Here is an 18,375-nt window from a genome sequence, read left to right on the forward strand (position 1 = left end):
TGAGCAGTTCATCTGAATCTCAGCCCCCAGTGCTGGTTTAGTGGGACTGGAGGCCAGGTGGTTGTAGAGAAGAAACTCTACTACTTACAGATTCTGGACACAAAAGTTTCTTGTTGCTCCCAGACCAGCGTACAGGTTTGATTGTGCCACTTTGGAGGAACTGAGATCTTACAGATCCCCACAGTATACCCTACTCTTGACAAAGGACCCAAAAGTCAAGTTACTGGTCAGGAAAATGCCCAAAAAGGGAAAAAAATAAGACTATAGAAGATTACTTTCTTGGTGAACAGATATTTCTCCCATCCTTTCTGATGAGAAAGAATAATGCTTACCATCAGGGAAAGACATAAAAGTCAAGGCTTTTGTATCCCAAACATCCAAAATAAATATTCAATGGTGTCAGGAAATGAAAGAGCTCAAAAAGGATTTTGAAAATCAAATAAGAGAGGTGGAGGAAAAATTGGGAAGAGAAAGGAGAGAGAGGCAAGAAAATCATGAAAAGTGAGTCAACAGCTTGCTAAAGGAGACCCAAAAAATGCTGAAGAAAATAACACCTTTAAAAAATAGGCTAACTCAATTAGCAAAAGAGGTTCAAAAAGCCAATGAGGAGAAGAATGCTTTAAAAAGCAGGATTAGCCAAATGGAAAAGGAGGTTCAAAAGTTCTCCGAAGAAAATAATTCTTTAAAAATTGGAATGGAACAGAGGGAGGCTAATGACTTTATGAGAAACCAAGAAATTAAAAAGCAAAACCAAAAGAATGAAAAAATGGAAGATAATGTGAAATATCTCATTAGAGAAACAACTGACCTGGAAAATAGATCCAGGAGAGACAATTTAAAAATTATGGGACTACCTGAAAGCCATGATCAAAAAAAAGAACCTAGACATCATTTTCCATGAAATTATCAAGGAAAACTGCCCTGGTATTCTAGAACCAGAGGGCAAAATAAAAATTGAAAAATCCACTGACCACCTTCTGAAAGAGATCCAAAAAGAGAAGCTGCTAGGAACATTGTAGCCAAAATCTAGAGTTACTAGGTCAAGGAGAGCATATTGCAAGCAGCTAGAAAGAAAAAACTTGAGTATTGTGGAAATACAATCAGGATAACACAAGATCTAGCAGTTTCTACATTAAGGGATCACGGGGCTTAAAATATGATATTCCAGAAGTCAAAGGAACTAGTATTAAAACAAAAAATCACCTGTACAGCAAAACCGAGTATAATACTTCAGGGGGAAAATGGTATTTCAATGAAATAGAGGACTTTCAAGCATTCTTGGTGAAAAAACCAGAGCTGACATTTACTGGCTGTGTGACTCTCAGAAAGTCATTTCACCCCAATTGCCAAAAAAGAAAATCAGAGGATCAGTGAACAAAGTTATCTCAGTGGTTGCATCTTATAACATATATTGAAGTTACCTCATTGGAGGAATTGGAGGACAGCCTATAGGGATTCTTTCTGCTCTTCAGGTCAAATGTTTTTAAAAAGTAGTTAGCCAACAATAAACACAATAGAATCTTGTATTTATACCTTTAATTTAATTGCATAATTGTGAATATGTGCTCTTCTCATTTAGAAGGAGATTCTTGCCATGGTCTTACAATTTCTCTAATTCTTCATCAATATCTTTGTGTGAAAGCATACTGAGCACTCTCCCTATTCCTTCTTTAAGCTACATATTACAAAATAATATTAGTAGTTTAGTCTGGTGCTTTTAATCTAATCTGAATGAGAAACTTTTATCTTTCTTAAGCGATCAATTCTGAATCAATGTCCTGTACTAAATAGGTTTTCCCTTTTACCAACAATCCAAACATTTTCTGTAAGAGAAGTTGCCACAAGTTTTAGCAGGAACTCTAAATTCCTGGAAAATGGATTATGGTAGTAGCCTGATTTTATGGGGTTGTGTGTTCATCCTTTATTGCCAAAGAAGACCATGCCATCAAAGAAATGATGACATGACTAGCACTTGACTTTGGTTTGAGTGAGAGAGGGCTGTGCCGGTTACCAGCCTCACTTCTCCTCCAGAGCCATCTGAATCCAGTGACCAGATATTCATCAGAATGACTGGAGATGACCCAGGATGAGGCAATTGGGGTTAAGTGACTTGCCCAAGGTCACACAGCTAGTAAGTGTCAATTGTCTGAGGTGAGATTTGAACTCAGGTCCTCCTGACTCCTGCACTCCTGACTCCTGCACTGATGCTCTATCCACTGCACCACCTAGCTGCCCCTTATGGGGTTGAAACTCACAGTTTAAGAAGTGCTGAAAGTTCCACGAGTGGAAAAAATTCAAGAAGCCCCTATAAAGCTGCAGTACTTTAGTTCATCTCTACCCTTGACCCAAAAGTGGTTTAGGAAAAAAATATTCTCTGCGATTCAAAGACATTTTAAATGTCTGTTGTTTTGTTCAATGAATTGAAACTGTTAACTGAGCATACACCTAAGCTTTGTATTTTATCTTTTGTGAAATTTTATGTTTAAGATTGCTAGAAAATATAACTCAAAATGGCTTCTTTCAGGGATTTTCAAAAGCAGTATGGATTTCTGTCCTCTTGAGAGGTGTTCTCTATAAATTTTGACATAGTCAGTCACTTCTAGGCTATTCTCTCCTTTTCAGCTTTCGTGATCCTACATTATCCTGTTTCTCCTCTTATATGTTTGACCATTTCACATTTCTTTCATGGCTTTATTACTAACTTCTTAGGTGACCTTGGACAAGCAAGGAAAATTGACTGGATATTAACAACGAAAATTTTAAGATCAGCAAATTGAAGAGCTTGAAGAGGCATTAGAAATCATTTAGCCCAAAACCAAACCCGTCATTCTATAGATGAGGAAGTTGAGGCTCAGATTATGACATGTCATGTAGATGGTTCCATAAAGAAACCAGAGACATCCATGCATGCAGTTTAGAGGTGTGAGTTTCTCTAGGCACATAGGTTTCCGTACTCAAGTGCTTCGGTGCTAGATTTCTGCAACTTTTCATTCGCTGCAACTCCCCTCACCCAAACAATGTGTATATTAGTAAGATAGTATGATCCAAGTTTGAGTTGACTTATGTTTTCATTATTGCCGCTTTTGCTGTCATAAGTAATGATAATGCTACAATCTTTTTTTGCCTTGCCTTTTCATTTGGTAGTTGTTTCATGTTTAAGGTCATAGATGTCATTGAGACTGATTTTTATACATGAAAAGCACACTGCTGGGGACTCAGAAGCTACAGTTGCCAGTATGGATGCATATTGCTTCCACATTATGGTTACTCCTGTGACACTGAAAGTGATTTGAAGCCAGCTCCTACCTCCACTGGAGCACAGGGGAATGGAGGGGAATCCAGACCTGCCAGGGTGAATTCAGGTTAGAGTGAGTGTGTCAACCCAAAAAAAAACACAAATGGGATGGGGTGCCACATCATGTCGTGCTAAGTCATTATACTAATGGAACTGGGGAAGCTTGAATTAACTCCCACTCTAAAGTCATTAACTAGGGCTATTGTGAACCAAGACACCACAGACTTATGAGCATTTTATTTTGTTTCTGAACCTACACTAACAGTTTTCAAACTGATGTTGATAGGGACAGCTTTATCTGAAGTATTCCTGGAGTTACCTGACAATTCCATTAATTCGAGGGTTTGAAGGTCAGGCAAATGGAATTCCTCAAGCTTTAACAGAAGTTATAGGGCAAAGAGAGTATGCAGAAAACATTACAAATAACCCCATTTCCCATTTTAAAATGGATGTTTATTTTCCAATAAAAGAAAATAAACTGAGATCATCTATTTTGGCAAAGTAAATGTATGAGATGATCTTGTCTGTTCTTGTACAAGGAAGGCACAAGTTATAGATGCTCTTTCTGTCTCCTTTGCTGGGAATTCTTTGCATTTTAAAAAATATTTAACTATCTATTTTTAGTAGACAAGTATACCATATCCACAGACACAATGCCACAAAGGAGTTAGAGAAAGCAAAATGAGTCCACTTTAGGTGCCTAAATAAACTCTTTCTCCCCTCCCATTTCGAGGGAGGTCCACTGTCAATGCTGCCTCCATATCCAGGCTCTGTGCAGAGTGGAGGGGCCCATCCAAAATCACAATGGCAGTTCCTCCGGTTATTACACACTCCTCGATGGCTGCACTTTTGTGGGACACAGTCATAATTGAGAAGTGAGCTACTCTGGCAAGACTTGTTAATACAGATGAGCCCCTTGCCACAAGGGGTGCCATCTTTGACCTCCCCCACATCAGGTAAGTTAATGGTTGCCATTGCTGCATGATAGTCTGCTCCCCAGCATATAACATTCCCTAGATGGGTCTGAACTATTGAAGTGTGATCAGGCATAGAAGGGATGCTCCTGACATTGACACACTGCACTCTTCCACACATTATGTCCTGAGGCTTACATCGCTTATATTTAATGTCATTGAACCCACAATTGCCAAAGCGGTCACCTCGGTTGATTTGTGCATAGCAGCAAGCTGGGCCATTCTGGGCACCATAGCCAAAAAGTCTTCTACATTGCTGGAGATGAGAATGGCAATGATTGTGGTAACAAAGACTTGTCTTGTCATAACCACATGGGGCACCATCTTGTTTATGGAAGTCATCTGGGCAGAGATTGGTGGTCCCATTGCAGAACTCATCAAGGTCACACTCAGTCCTCTTGGGTCTACATATCTTTCCAGATGGAAGAAAACGGCAGCGTTCACAGCAAAGACCAGAATTACACTGGGCCTTTTGTTTAAATCTGCAAGTTGGCAAACAACATTTATCATGGCGACATTCTGCTTCAGAGCCACAGTCACAATCTTCTCCCTGTTCCACCACTTTATTGCCACACTTCTCTACCCTGTACACCATGCCTGGAATGTTGTAGAGACAGTTTCCTTTCTTGGTGACAAAATTAAAATAACTGTCAAAGCTACAATTACTGAATGTCCTCCCTCCCATGGAAGCATCCATGAGGCACCTTTTTGCCCCACAAACACAGAACTCTGAATCGTGAGCCATGCCAAAACCATGACCCATTTCATGAACAAAAGCCAAAGCATAGTCAAGATCAACTTCCCAGGGTAGGCTGCTTACTGAAGATGCTGTAAATGAATGACAAGCACCAGAAACCCAAGCCCACCCCCCAGCATCCCCAAAATGTTTGCCAACAAATAAGTGAGCCCAATCCATGGAAACCCGAGGATAAAGAACATATTTTTTATAGAAAGAAAATAATTGTAAAACTTGTATTAACTTGTCCCCATTTTCATCTATTTTATTTTCGTCTGTCCATACATCAATGGCTATCAGATGAACGTGAGCATTCAGGCTCTTAAAATTTGTGTCTGCTATTCCTGACAAGATAAGGCAATCAGCAATTATATGGGTCATATTGGAGTCTCTAGTCAAATACCTGTTGTGATCCATCACAAGCATCAACTCTATATACTTTAGATGTATATAGGACTGAGAAAAATCTGTCTTGCTACGAACCTCCAGGCTCTGGCTCTGGGCTAACTGACGTGCTATTTCTTGGTCAGTCAGGCCACAGGTCTGGTTTGTGATCCCCTCTTCCCTCAGGCGATATAATACGTGTTCGAACTTGGTGGAGGCTTTCAGAGGCTCCACTTGGTAAAGATTTCCATTCATGTTCAGTATCCCCCGAAGCCCCCCAAAGCAGGTGCTTAAGGAAGCCTGGGAGTTTGGGGAGCCTTCCACATAACCCCCATAGTTGCAGTCTTCGGGGATGTGAGGTTGCTCCTCCAGTCTGGCTCCCCACTCTGTGAAGGAGAAAACCCGCAGCTGTCTAGACAACAGAAGCTTCTTGACCCTCAAATGAACAAGGTATTTCTTGCCCTCCACATGCAGGAGATAGGACACCTGGCCGGCCACCTCAGAGACCCCACTGCGGGGTCCCAGTTGCCTGGGGATGATCACTTCGTAGGATGAGAAGCCCCTCTCTGGAAAGAAAGCGAAGTTCTGGATGAGACAGGAGAGGTCAGGAAGGAGCATCACCAGGCAGAGTGGTAGGAGCGAGCCGCCCAGGGAGGACACAGCACGCATGGTCCCCATTGCGGTCTTTCCTGCTTTTCCTCTGCAGCTTCAGTCCTGGGAACAGAACCAGATGCTCCTGGCAGCCACAGTAGCCAACAGTAGAAAGGACAGAGAAAGAAGTTGCTCCCGGCCTCCGCCTCTGGAACTTAAGGAAAGAATCAGAGGAGCTACGCTGAGAGAAACCAAGAAGGTTATCACTGCCAAGTCTGAGAAAAGGCAAGAGTGAACCTGGCCGGGAGGCTGGGAGGTAGGGGGTGCCGACAAGTTAACAGGGGTATAAACTAGACCAGGGCAGAACCGCGAATCATCAGCTGAGGAGCTACTACAGTAAAGATTCCCTCTTTACAGAATGGAGAGCGTTGGAGGTGGGGCAGGGATTCAAGTCCTCTCATTTATTACGTAAGTGACAAAGGTATGTGATAATGCAGCATCTAATAATGCCCTGAGACGCGGAATGATAATAGTGTATAGAACTCCCTTAGAATCCTGCCTCTCACATATACGGGCTGAGATGCTGGGTAAGTCTCTTCTCAGTGCCCCAGACAACTCTAAGACCACAAGTCCCTAATATTCGTCGGTGGAGGGAATGTCCCACACTAAATGAAATTGTTGTTCCAATAAATAATAACACAACTGTGTAGTAAGCGAGTACATCATCCCACTTTATAAGAGGGCAAAGAATTGATTATTTGTAAGGTACCATAGTAGAATATAGCTGGATTTTCTGTGTCCTTGTTAAACGCCTGATCTGACCGTTCATCTTCTGAAGGCTTGCCAAATCAGCTATGCTCTGAGAAGAGTTGTAGCTGAACTGGGGCTTGCTGAAATTTTCCTTTCTGCCTTCACAATTTTGCTCTGAGATAACCTTCTATAAAGTAGCTGCTCCTGGTGCTGCCTTACCTTAAGCCTTTGGAACTGCAGTAACACTAACTTTAACGCGTCCTTCACTATTGGACCAGTTGAGTTTGCCCAAGGAGCAAAGTCAGCGGTTGGCTAAGGACTTTTTTTAGAGAGCTCTGGGATATTAGCTTGTCAGCAGTCTATCAAATTGCAATATGCTCCCTCTACCGGGGATATTTTCGTTTTTACAGAGGAACAATGGTACGATTTGGATGACATCAAAAGAAAGTTCTAAATGTAGAATTAACATTCAGAGAAGTAGAATTTTAGAAATTAGGAGTGAGGAGAGAGAGAGGGACTTTTCTTCCAAATTAACCCTATTCATAGAGGCTTCCTGCTGATGTACCCCCGTGCCAGCTATTTTCTTCTTCCTGATTTCCATGCCCTAGCTTCCTTAGCTTCCTTTGAGTCTCAGGTAAGATTCCATCTTCTACGAAAAGTCTTTTCCTTTATTGCTAGTGGTTTCTCTCTTGATTATCTCCAATTTATTTCATATGTATCTTGTTTATAAAGACGTTGTCTCCTCCATTATAATATGAACTCCTCGGAAGCAGGGAACATCTTTCCCATTCCTTCGTAACCCCAATGCTTAACACAATATAATATTCTCCTGATTCTACTTACATGACCTTTCTTCAGTTCAGATATGTCTTCCCAGGTTATTCTGAAACCGTCCCCCTTGTCATTTTGTAAAGCACAATAGTATTCCATCACAATCATCTCCAACACTTGTTCAGCCATTTCTCAATTGAGGAGCATTTCCTCTGTTTTCAATTCTTTGACACCACAAATAGAGATGATGTAAATATTCGTGTATACAGAAGTTTCATTCCTTTTTCTTTTATTTTTTTGGGACACAGGCCTGATAGTGGTATTTCTGGGTCAAAGGATATGCACAGTTTTAGAACCCTTTGGACATAGAACAACATCTCATACCATATACTAAGATGAGGTCAAAGTGGGTGCATGATTTAGACATAAAGGGTGATGCCATAAGCAAATTAGGAGAGTGAGGAATAGTTTACCTGTCAGGTCTATGGAGAAGGGAAGAATTTATGACAAACAAGAGATAGAGAACAATATGAAATGCAAAATGAATAATTTTGATTACGTTAAATTAAAAGATTGCACAAGCAAAATCAATGCAACCAAAATTAGAAGGAAAGCAGAAAGCACAATTTTTACAGACAGTATTTCTGATAATGGTCTCATTCTAACACTTATAGAGAACTGAATGAAATTTATAAGAATACAAATCATTCCCCAATTGATAAAGGATATCATATCAAAGGATATGAACAGGAAGTTTTCAGATGAAGAAGTTAAAGCTATCTGTAGTCATATAAAATGTTCTGTATCATTATTGATTACAGAAACACAAATTAAAGCAACTCTCAGGTACCACCTCACCTCTATCAGGTTGACTAATATGACAGAAAAGGAAAATGATAAATGTTAAAGAAGATGTGGGAAGACTGGAACACTACTGCATTGTTGATGGAGTTGTGAATTGATCCAACCATTCTGGAGAGCAATTTGAAAATATGCCTAAAGGGCTATAAAACTGTTCATATCCCTTGATCCAGCAGTACCACTACTAGGTCTGTATCCCAAAGAGATCACAAAAAAGGGAAAAGGAGGCACATGTGCAAAAATATTTAGAGCAGCTCTTTTTGTGGTGGCAAAAAATGGAAATTGAGGGAATGCCCATCAATTAGAGAACGACTGAGCAAGTTGTGCTATATGAACATATGGAATACTATTGTATTTCAGAAAAACCTAAAAGATTTACATGTACTGATGGTGAGTGAAGTGAGCAGAACCAGGAGAACATTGTACACAGCTAACAGTCACATTGTGAAATGATCAACCAGGATAGCCTTACCTTTTCTCAGCAATACAATGATCTAAGACTACTCCAAAAGACACATGATGGAAAATCCTATCCACATCCAGAGAAAGAACTATGGAGTCTGAATGCAGATTGAACATACTATTTTCAATTTGGGGATTTTTTTGTTTTTTCTTTCTTTTGATTTTTCCCTTTTGTTTTGTTTCTTCTTTTACAACATAACTAATGTGGAAATATATTTACCATGATTGTACATGTCTAACCTATGTCAAATTGTTTACTTTAGGGAAAGGAGGAAAGATGGGAGATAAATTTGGAACTCAAAAATCTTACAAGAAGGAATGTTGAAAACTAACTTTACGTGTAATGGGAAAAATAAAATGCTATTAAGTGAAAGAGGAAAAAATGAATCTGTATTCTTAAATGGTATTAACTTTGGCTATTGTATCTTTTTGAGCTTTTTTGGCCTCTTTTTATGATAATTGCTTTATATATTTTTAATTAATGTTAATAATCAGAGGAAATGTCATCTATTTTCTTTTTTTCAGTATTAAGGTTTTTTTTTTAAAGGTCTAGTTGGTGTGATTGTAATTGCCCATAATATCACGATCTTATCTTCATTCTCTTCTAGTTTGATGTTCATTTTACTTTTGCTATAATGAATCACTGGTCTTAATGCAGACAAACAGCTGATATGTAAATATCGGCAACTAATCATTTTCTGCCTAAAAGTGTACCATATGTAAAGAATCTGAATTTTTACCTTACGAAATGCAAATATTATTTTACTTCACTACTTTAAAAAATACTTGATTTTACCTATGCATTGAATCATAGCTCTAATGCTGGACAAAACTTCAAAGGTCATCTGTTTCAATTCCTTCATTTGACAGATAAAGTTAAATGACCTGTCCAAAGTCAAACAGGTACTAAGTAGCTGGTGTGGGCTTCTCCCTTCACTATTCCATCATATCTTAGTAAAGCACTTAATGAGTTGTTGAAGCAAAAACAAAAACCAAACGAAGTCCTCACTGGGTAATAACCCTCTGTCACTGAGTATGATTTCCAAACTGGAACTCTTTCTAGCTCAGAAGGTACTATCAATGCTTCTGTTTGGCTAGCCTCCAAAATCGCATGGTTAATTATCCATCACAAAGAGAAATCAGAGGAAGGAACAAGAGAGTTGCTTTAGGAACCTCCCCAAAATAAAATGCTATTAAATGTAAAAAAAAAAAAAAACTTCCCAAAAAGCAATTAAAGAATAATGACAATGATAAAAATAATTCATATTAAAGCATTTCCTTTGCAACACCCCTGTGAGGTAGATAGTTCAATGTTATCTCCATTTTATGGCTGAATGACGTAAAAGGAGTTCAACAAGATGCCCATGGTCATCCAACAGGCATGGACCAGCATGAACAAGTAAATAAGACAACCAAGCATTCCTGACATGTACCTGGAGAGGCCTAAATGAAGAAGAAAGTGATAATGGAACCATAAGAAGAAAGGGAATAATTAAAGGGACAGGAAAAAAATATTAAGATGGGGAGAAAGGAATGTTTTTGAAAACAAAACAAGAGCTAAAGCAAGAGTTTCGTTGAAGGATGCAGATAATCAATATCCAAGGAATATTGAGTTTTGTACCTACAGAGCAGGCCTTCTCAAGGAATCAGATCATTTAGATCACTAAAGGGCTTTGCAAGCAGCAAACAGATCCTTTTAAAACACTGTTTCATGTCAACAAATGTTGGTTTTACTGTTGATTTAGCCTCTCTCTCTATTTCTCCTCTCTGAATGACTGTCTAAACAAATACTAAAGACCCAGGCAGGTCTGGAGCAAGCACAAATTGAATGATTTTGTGACTCATCCTCCCAAGATTCCTAATCTCTTTAGACACCTGTATACCCTTCCCTGAATTCCACCTGGTGGGAATTTGGACAGTACCTGTGGCAGACTGGTGAGAGATGGGCAGGGAGGGGGCCTTTCTCTACTTCTCAAGTTACATTACATTACATTACTCTTTTTCTGCCCACATCTAGAACTGGATCAATCACCGTATTAAGCATTTAATAGAGGAAGGGACTAAGCATTTACTAAGTATTTCATGTGTGTCAGGCTTTGTGCTAAGTACTTTACAACTGTTACTTCATTTGATCCTCCCAACAATACTGTGATATTATTACATCCATTTTACTGAAACAGAGGTTAAGTGTCTTGCCCAGAATCATACAGATGATAAGTGTCTAGGGCCACATTTGAACTCACTCTCTAACCACTGGACCACTTAGCTGCTTCTGTGATAACTGTGCTGAGAATTAGAAATACAAAGAAACTAAAAAAAATAATCCCTTCTCCTCTCATACAGCATATATTGAGATGGGTGAGACAACAAGCAAACAACAATGTACAAATTACATACAGTGTGAATGAGAGGGAATCCCGGATGTCAGACACTGGTGGGAGTTGGGGGAAAGGACTGGAAAAGGCCCCTTGAAGAAAATGAGATTTGGGTCAAGTCTTGAAAGAGGTCAGGGAAGCCCAGATTTCAGAAGATTTCAGGCACGGAACACAGTCATTAAAAAAAAGCAATTTCAGAATAGGGCATGTCAAGTATGAGAAATAGCAAGAAGGTTGTTGTCACTACATCTTTGAGTATGTGAAGAGTAAATTGTAAGAAGACTGGGAAATAAGAAAGGAGTCAGACCAAGAAAGACCTTAAAAGTCAAACAGAGGATTTTGTATTGTATCCTGCAGATAATAAGAGAATCTTTAGAGTTTAGTGATGGCTGCTGTGGGAAGGCAAAGATATAGTCAGTCTTGGGTCTTTCTGATGAAATGGGGGTCAGCATAAAATTTTAGAGTTCCAATGGGTCTTATTATAGAGAGAAGAGGAATAGAAGGACAGAGGAAGATAGAGGAAAAGAAACAAGGAAAGAAACAAAGAAACAAGAGAGTCGAAAATGGATTTATAACAGTTGGAGGAGGATAGGTTTAAGAGCATATGAAGATACTTTCACCCCCATAGCCCTCAGACCCAAGCAGGGGTGTGCCAGAACCAACTCCAACTGGTCAGGGGCCAATTGTTAAATTGTTAGTGTGAGTATTTGTATCTCCAAAGTCAGCAAACTGCAAATCAAGGCTTGATTTATTGTTTCATCGATTACCTATACTTCAGAGCTGAGAAAATGCTAATAATGCAGATTAAACTGAAAAGTATCTCCTGGTACATTATTTTCCTTTCAGAAAGTTGGTCTTTAGATACTTTCCAGCATGCCCATGGAATCAAGGGTCCTGAAGAAAAGAATTTCAAATACAATCCTGTTTGCAAAGTAGGAGTGGCTCTTCCTCTGTCTGGCATAGACAAAGCTTATAAAAATTAATCATCAATCTTCCTTCAAGAGCCCCAGAAAAAGCATTAGATAAGATTTTTGTGGATTGATTGTTAATTATAAACAGCTTTACTGCTTTCTGAGTAAAATAAAAATGATCACACCTGGAAATGAAGCATATAAGAATCAGTTAATGGGCACACAGTTTCCAGCTTCAAGAGCCTGTTGAGGAGAGGACCAGCAGAGCCTTTGATATCACACAGGTAACTCCCATGCACCATGAGATCAATAGCTACTCCCTTCGTGCACCTAATTCAACAGCTGTTCTCACATTCTGAAAGTTAGTCTGTTAGCTAGAGGTTATTTTCTAGAGTGGACAGTTTTGTTTCTGTATTTGAATAGAGCCTCCTCTTTTCTTTGTAGGGATTGCGTGGAAGATGTTCTACAGCCAGAAATTCAGTGCTAGGGAGTTTTCGAAACTAACATAAATTCCAAATGATGTTGAGAATCTGGAGCTCTAAGAATGAATCTTCTAAGCTGAAAGAATGCAGATAACAATATTCTGTGGGATATGTATGGTACCTGGCATTCTACAACCCTGAGCTCAAGCCTAGGCATTTGAATGATATCCCCCTCCCCCAGTTACACCACAGTAGCATTTTACTGTCATTCTCTCTTGTGTTATACAAGGTCATTCATTGTATTATCCTCTGAGCAACAGTTTCTGAGAACTTTTCATTTCCCTAATTAAAAGTCATCAGTGTCTGCTAATGACAAGTATCCCTAGACCTGAGTTTGATATCAGTTCAACTGAGATGAATGATAAGCTGGTGAGACAGTTTCTGGGTAATTAATAATCAATCTATTAATTAGCTAGCTGATAATTGATAAGTTGATGGTCAGTGGCTTCTCTTGGTAACCGAAGACACCTAATGGAGATATTGAATAACTTAATATACATTTCGAAAAGAGGGTGCCTCTAAAAGGTGAAAATCAACCCTAACTGGTGAACAGTTAATGACAGAGTGGACTGTCAAATGAGGAGGTGAGCTGAAAGCCTTCAGGAACTCCTGCTGAGAATATGGCTTGATTGTGAGACTTGGCCACCTCCAGCAATCTGGACAAAGGAATCCATCTCCACCCATATCACTCTGGTTGATTTTTTCCTTCATGAATTGGGTTACCCTAAATTCCAGTGGAGAAGTACAAGGAATTGACTTAATGCGTAAGGGCTGAAATTCACCTAGATTAGATTCTGTTTATACTCTAAACAGAAGAAAGGTCTTCTAATTGAGTGGGGTCCTGCCTAAGATTTGAGGAGCATGTTCTAGGAGGATTTGGACAATCTCATACTTCAGCAACATCCTTCAGAGACTGACTGACTTACCAGAGTTGGTCCCTGAATGAGGAAATAGAGAGAAAAAGCCTTAACCTTAATTTAATAATTGGTTATTAAAACATAATTTCTATCAAATTTAACAAATACTTATTAAGGAGCCACCATATACTAGTCACTGGAAGTATAATGGCAAATATAAAATAATTCTGGCCTTCAAGCAGTCTTACTTGTTTCAAGAAAGATACAACATATATCAAAATACACATAGAAGTAATTTGAGGAAAAAAAGAGAATTCTGAGGGTGAGAGGGGATCGGTGCCTATAGGGACCTGAAATAAAATGTCAAGTTATTTCTGGAGTAGGTGACACCTGATCTGAGCACTGAAGTAAGTTAAGGATTTTGAAAGACACAGGCATGAGGAGATGGTACATGACAGGCATGGGAGATCAATTGAGCAAAGCTGTCAACTGATTGGACATGGGCGATGAGAGAAAGGGAAAAATCAAGGATGACTCTGAGATTGGAAACCTTGGTAATTAAAAAGATAATAATGTCCTCAAAAGAAATAGCAAAGTTTTGAGGAGGGATTTATTTGGGAGGAAAGGTTATCAATTTTGTTTTGGTCATTGTTGAGTTTGACATGTTAATAGGATGCCCAAGTAACAGATGTTCAGTAGGTATTTGATAATGTAGAACTTCATAAAACAAATTAGGGGGTAGAAATATAGATTCAGGAGGTATCTCTACGGAGCTGATCATTGAAGCCATGGAATCTGAGGAGATGACTAATGGAGTCATCCTGGAGAAGAGCTTCCAGGACAGAACCTTAAGGGGTAGCACCCACATTAGGAAATGAGATCAATAGGATGGTACAGTCAGTCAATAAAAATTTATTAAGCAACCACTATTTGTTAGGCATCATGCTAAGTGCTGGGGGTACAAAGAACGTCAAAAGATATCCATAAGCTTACAATCTAATGGGGAGAAAATAATACATAAAAGGAAACTGAAAGTAGGGAATGGGGAAGGCAGGAAGGGAAGGTACCCAATATGAAACCTTGATGGAGAAGTCCAGAAGAGTGCACCTAGGAGAGAAATAAGGAAATGACTGGCTTTCCTTCTTAAATGGAGACTCTGGAAGGACTCTCTAAGACTGTAAATCATAAAGAAGTTGCTTATCAGTACTGATAGAAGTAATTTCCTCTTTGGGGATTCCCAATAGCAATTAAATCACAGATTTAATCCAATTTGCTCCAATCTGATTTTAAAAAAGAACTAATTTTTTTCCTGCCATGTCAATGATTTTATAATCTATGAAAAGCCCCTGATTTTTTTCATAACCAGTTGTCTTGTCATATCCCCCTCATGAGTTATAGCTTATAAAGCTGATTTTTTAGCCCAAATATAAAACCATATTTGTCCCTATTAAATTCCATCTTACTGAATTTGATTCATTTTTCTTGCACATGAAGATCTTTTGGGGATACCACTTCTGTGTTCTAACATTTCAGCTCCTCCAACTTTGTGTTGTCTGTTAGCACTAAATTAACTGTGAGGCACTAACATTTCAAGCTCTAAGCTAGGTTCAAGGTCATATTACTTGACACTGAGTTTTAGCTTATCCATGATTCAATCAGAACCTAGGGTTGAGCTCCTGCCTCCACCATCTTTCAGTCTAGCTCACTTGTAGGTATATAATAAAGCAAAATATCCCAGCCATTCTAGGATACAAATGACTGCCTTGGCTTGTCTCAGGTACTCAGACTACATCCTTTTTGTCTTGGTATTCCCACTGTGCTTTTGTTCCTCACTCACTAATCTCCATGAGAGAATGGAAGAGGCTTAGGGTTTGGGAAATTGGGAAACTGTAAACTCCAAAGCTCTTTAGAAGTTATTGGGCAAAATTTGTTACCTGATGTATAGTCAGATCTCCAGAGATTAAAACTGGGAGGTATTTGGAAAGCTTAGTATGAGATGGAATGAGGTTACCCACAGAGCCCCCAAGTCCAATGACTAGGAAGTTTACTCCAAAGAAGATTGTTGGAAGCCAATGCGGAGAAACCTTCTCTTTGTACATATGATTGAGAATCTCTTGCTGTCAAGATGAGATAACAAGACTCAGAGGAAACAAGGCAAGAGAACTTAAGGTGATGGGTTTTTGCTGGTCTTAAGCAAGAGTTTATTACTTTTTCTAAAAGGGCAATAATTAGAAGGGGGAAAAAAGCCTAGGGGTCATTAAGCTAAAAAAGCATGTCAATACTCATTCTTTCCTTGAGAAAGAATAGACAAGGATTTCAGCGATCCCGAAGGTGGAGGAAGCAAGAAGTAACCAAGAGAGATTGAGTCCAACTAAGCAGCATTCTGCAGAACAGTAACAGAGACTATGTATGTGGTCAGTTGGTGCCTAGTCAAGTAGAAATGGACAGACTCTAAGACCATCAAGAAGCAAGCTCAGATGGGGCCAAGTGATATCACTAGAAGGAATTATCAGTCCTGAAGCACTAAGGTGTTATTGGGTTGCAGTACATGGGTTACTCTTCTATACACATGTCCTACTCATACTTATGTCTTGGCATGTGTGCTCCTGCACCGATGTGGCCTAAGTGTGTCCCATTGGTGTTGTATACAATTGTGGGAGAGCTATACTATAAGCCCAAGGATTATAGGGGGAATATTTTCTTACTGCTTCTGTTACTACAACATTTCACTAAATCCCTTCACTTTGAACTAAATGTGTTCTCTTGCTGACTATTAATGATAAACGCCTTGGTAGGGGCTCTTCACCTGTGGTTTTATGAGATATGGACACAGAGAGTACACTGAACTCCAGTAACTGGCCCCCAAGGGAACGAGAGTTCAGCTAGTCAATAAAATATAGAAAGTATATAAACCCAGGAAATCAGAAGACCCCATTCTAGTCGCAGCTCTGCTACTAACTACCTCAATGACTTGGTCAAGTCACTCACCTTGCATGGGCCTTATTTAATTTAGCAATAAAATGGTGAGGTTGGTCTAGATAGACCATCCCAAGGTTGCTTTGAGCTCTAATATATTAAGATGAATTGTTAAGAGGCTCTGAGTTTTGGGAAATTCGCTGTCCCTTGGGTTGTCTTTGCACTCCCCCTACTGGTTGTTGTGAGACTACCTGGAGAGTAGACATTTGTCATGGAGAAGAAACAAAACTTAAGCATAAGTACACCATGGGATGTTTTTATACAGCCTAGAATTTGGTTTCTGGTTCAATTCTCTAATACTGAGATGTCAAGTGTCTGGGACATCAGTGAGGAAATGCAAGATTTATTTGTTCTCACCTATGACCCCCCACCATCCTTCAAGACCCAGGTAAAATGCTACCTCCTTCCTTCTACCAGTCATTTCTTTTCACCAAATACTGAAAGAATTCAGTTTGTACCTCTCAGAATCACAGTATCTCCCAGTTAGAAGGGTATCTAGAAGACCATCTAGACTTAAGCTATGCCTAAACAGAAATCCTCTCTCCAGCATTCCCACTAGTCATCCAATTTTGCTTGAAAAGCTTCCACTGGGCTCTCACAAACCATAAGTGCACAGACAGCACTTCTGCATTTAATTTCTATTTACCATCATGGTTGATTTGCATACCTGTCTTCTTTCCCCTCCTTAGCTTCTTAAGGACAAAGTTCAGGCATTATTTATCCTTGGTATCTACCGCCTACACCTGTCCCTTTCAGTAGCTAATATGCTATTGTGCATGGAAATATATGCTGAACAAATGAAAAATTAAGGGATGGATGACCAAATGAAAGAATTTTAAATGGGTATTGCTGTTCTTTAGGACTAGGGAATTCTCTAGCTCAGCAGGTCCAGGCCTTTGGAGATCTGAAAAATCCTGAAAGAAACTGGCTCCTTCCCATCTCAGCAAATATATTTACATTGCAGATCCAGGGCTATTCAGAAGCTTCAAGGACATAACAGGAGCCCGTGATTGAGAGGGAGAGGAAGAAGAGAATGGCTTCTGCAAACTGGCTGTTCCTGCTCCTGAGCTGTGCCGCAGTCACAGGCATCCTAGGAGGTGAGTTGCACCATTGACAGCTTCAAAGATAAAGGCCTCCTTTGAGGAGCCTAAAGTGTAGCACCTACACTAAAGAGAAGCCATTGGAAGCAAATAAAAAACCGATGGATACAGGGCAAGATAGCCAAGTGCTGAAAGGGTGCAGACCAGAGCAGTGCCCAGAAGGAAAGGACCCAAATGAAGACACAGAAATAGGAGCCAATAAGTTTGTAAGTAGGAAGGAGATGGTGGCCAAATAAGAATTACACTTTAAAAAATTCTTATGGAATGTTTTTTTTTTAATGCACAGATGAAAACATAAACATGCTGAAGAAGGAAAAAACTAATAGAGTAGTTTAATTATTTCCTGTTTAATAGGGATATTCAGTCAGTCAATAAGCATTGATTAATCTCTTATTCTGTTTGAGGCATTGTGGGGATACAAAAAAATGGGAAAACAGTGTCTGCTTTCAAGAAACTCATTCTAATGGGGAGACCACATGTAAACAGATACATGTGTGTACAGGATACATTCAGTGTAAATGGGAAATCATTTCAGAGGGAAAACTTTTGTCAGGGGGAGGTAAGAGGTATAGGGGCAGAATACAGGGAAAGGTCTTCTGCAGAAGATGAGATTTGACCTTAGTCTTAAAGTAAACCAGGGATAAGAAAGGAGGAAAGGCATTCCAGCTATGAGGAACAATTAATGGAAAGGCAGAGAGACAAGCAGACAGATGGAGAATTGAAAGGAACCTCAAGAAGGCCAGTGTGTCTGTATCATATTGTATGTGGTAGGGAGTAAAGCATAAGACCATCAGAAAAGTAGAAAGAGACAGTCTCTAAAGGGCTTTAAAAGCCAAACACAAAATAGGAA

At 39.4% G+C, this 18,375-nt stretch overlaps 3 protein-coding genes across 4 annotated transcripts in view; 1 reads left to right on the forward strand and 2 right to left on the reverse strand.

Moving 5' to 3' along the window:
- On the reverse strand, positions 1–13,546 carry LOC140527529 (disintegrin and metalloproteinase domain-containing protein 30-like). Its single transcript, XM_072644527.1, has one exon. It carries the CDS (start codon positions 6,065–6,067, stop codon positions 3,902–3,904), a length of 2,166 nt encoding a protein of 721 aa, XP_072500628.1. The 5' UTR covers positions 6,068–13,546; the 3' UTR covers positions 1–3,901.
- The window catches only part of LOC140527532 (D-3-phosphoglycerate dehydrogenase-like), a 114,855-nt gene that overhangs the window by 8,679 nt on the left and 87,801 nt on the right, over positions 1–18,375 (reverse strand). The window lies entirely within an intron of this gene.
- Positions 12,335–18,375, forward strand: part of REG4 (regenerating family member 4) — a 19,892-nt gene continuing 13,851 nt past the window's right edge. The window contains exons 1-2 of one of the 2 annotated variants that reach the window (XM_072644533.1): positions 12,335–12,394; positions 17,390–17,522. In XM_072644533.1, coding sequence (XP_072500634.1) covers positions 17,459–17,522 — 64 coding nt within the window. In that variant the 5' untranslated portion in view covers positions 12,335–12,394; positions 17,390–17,458. The remainder of the gene's footprint in view (positions 12,395–17,389; positions 17,523–18,375) is intronic. The other variant, XM_072644534.1, reaches the window with a different exon arrangement.

The sequence above is a fragment of the Notamacropus eugenii genome, chromosome 2, assembly GCF_028372415.1.
Source record: "Notamacropus eugenii isolate mMacEug1 chromosome 2, mMacEug1.pri_v2, whole genome shotgun sequence".
Classification (NCBI taxonomy): Eukaryota; Metazoa; Chordata; class Mammalia; order Diprotodontia; family Macropodidae; genus Notamacropus; species Notamacropus eugenii.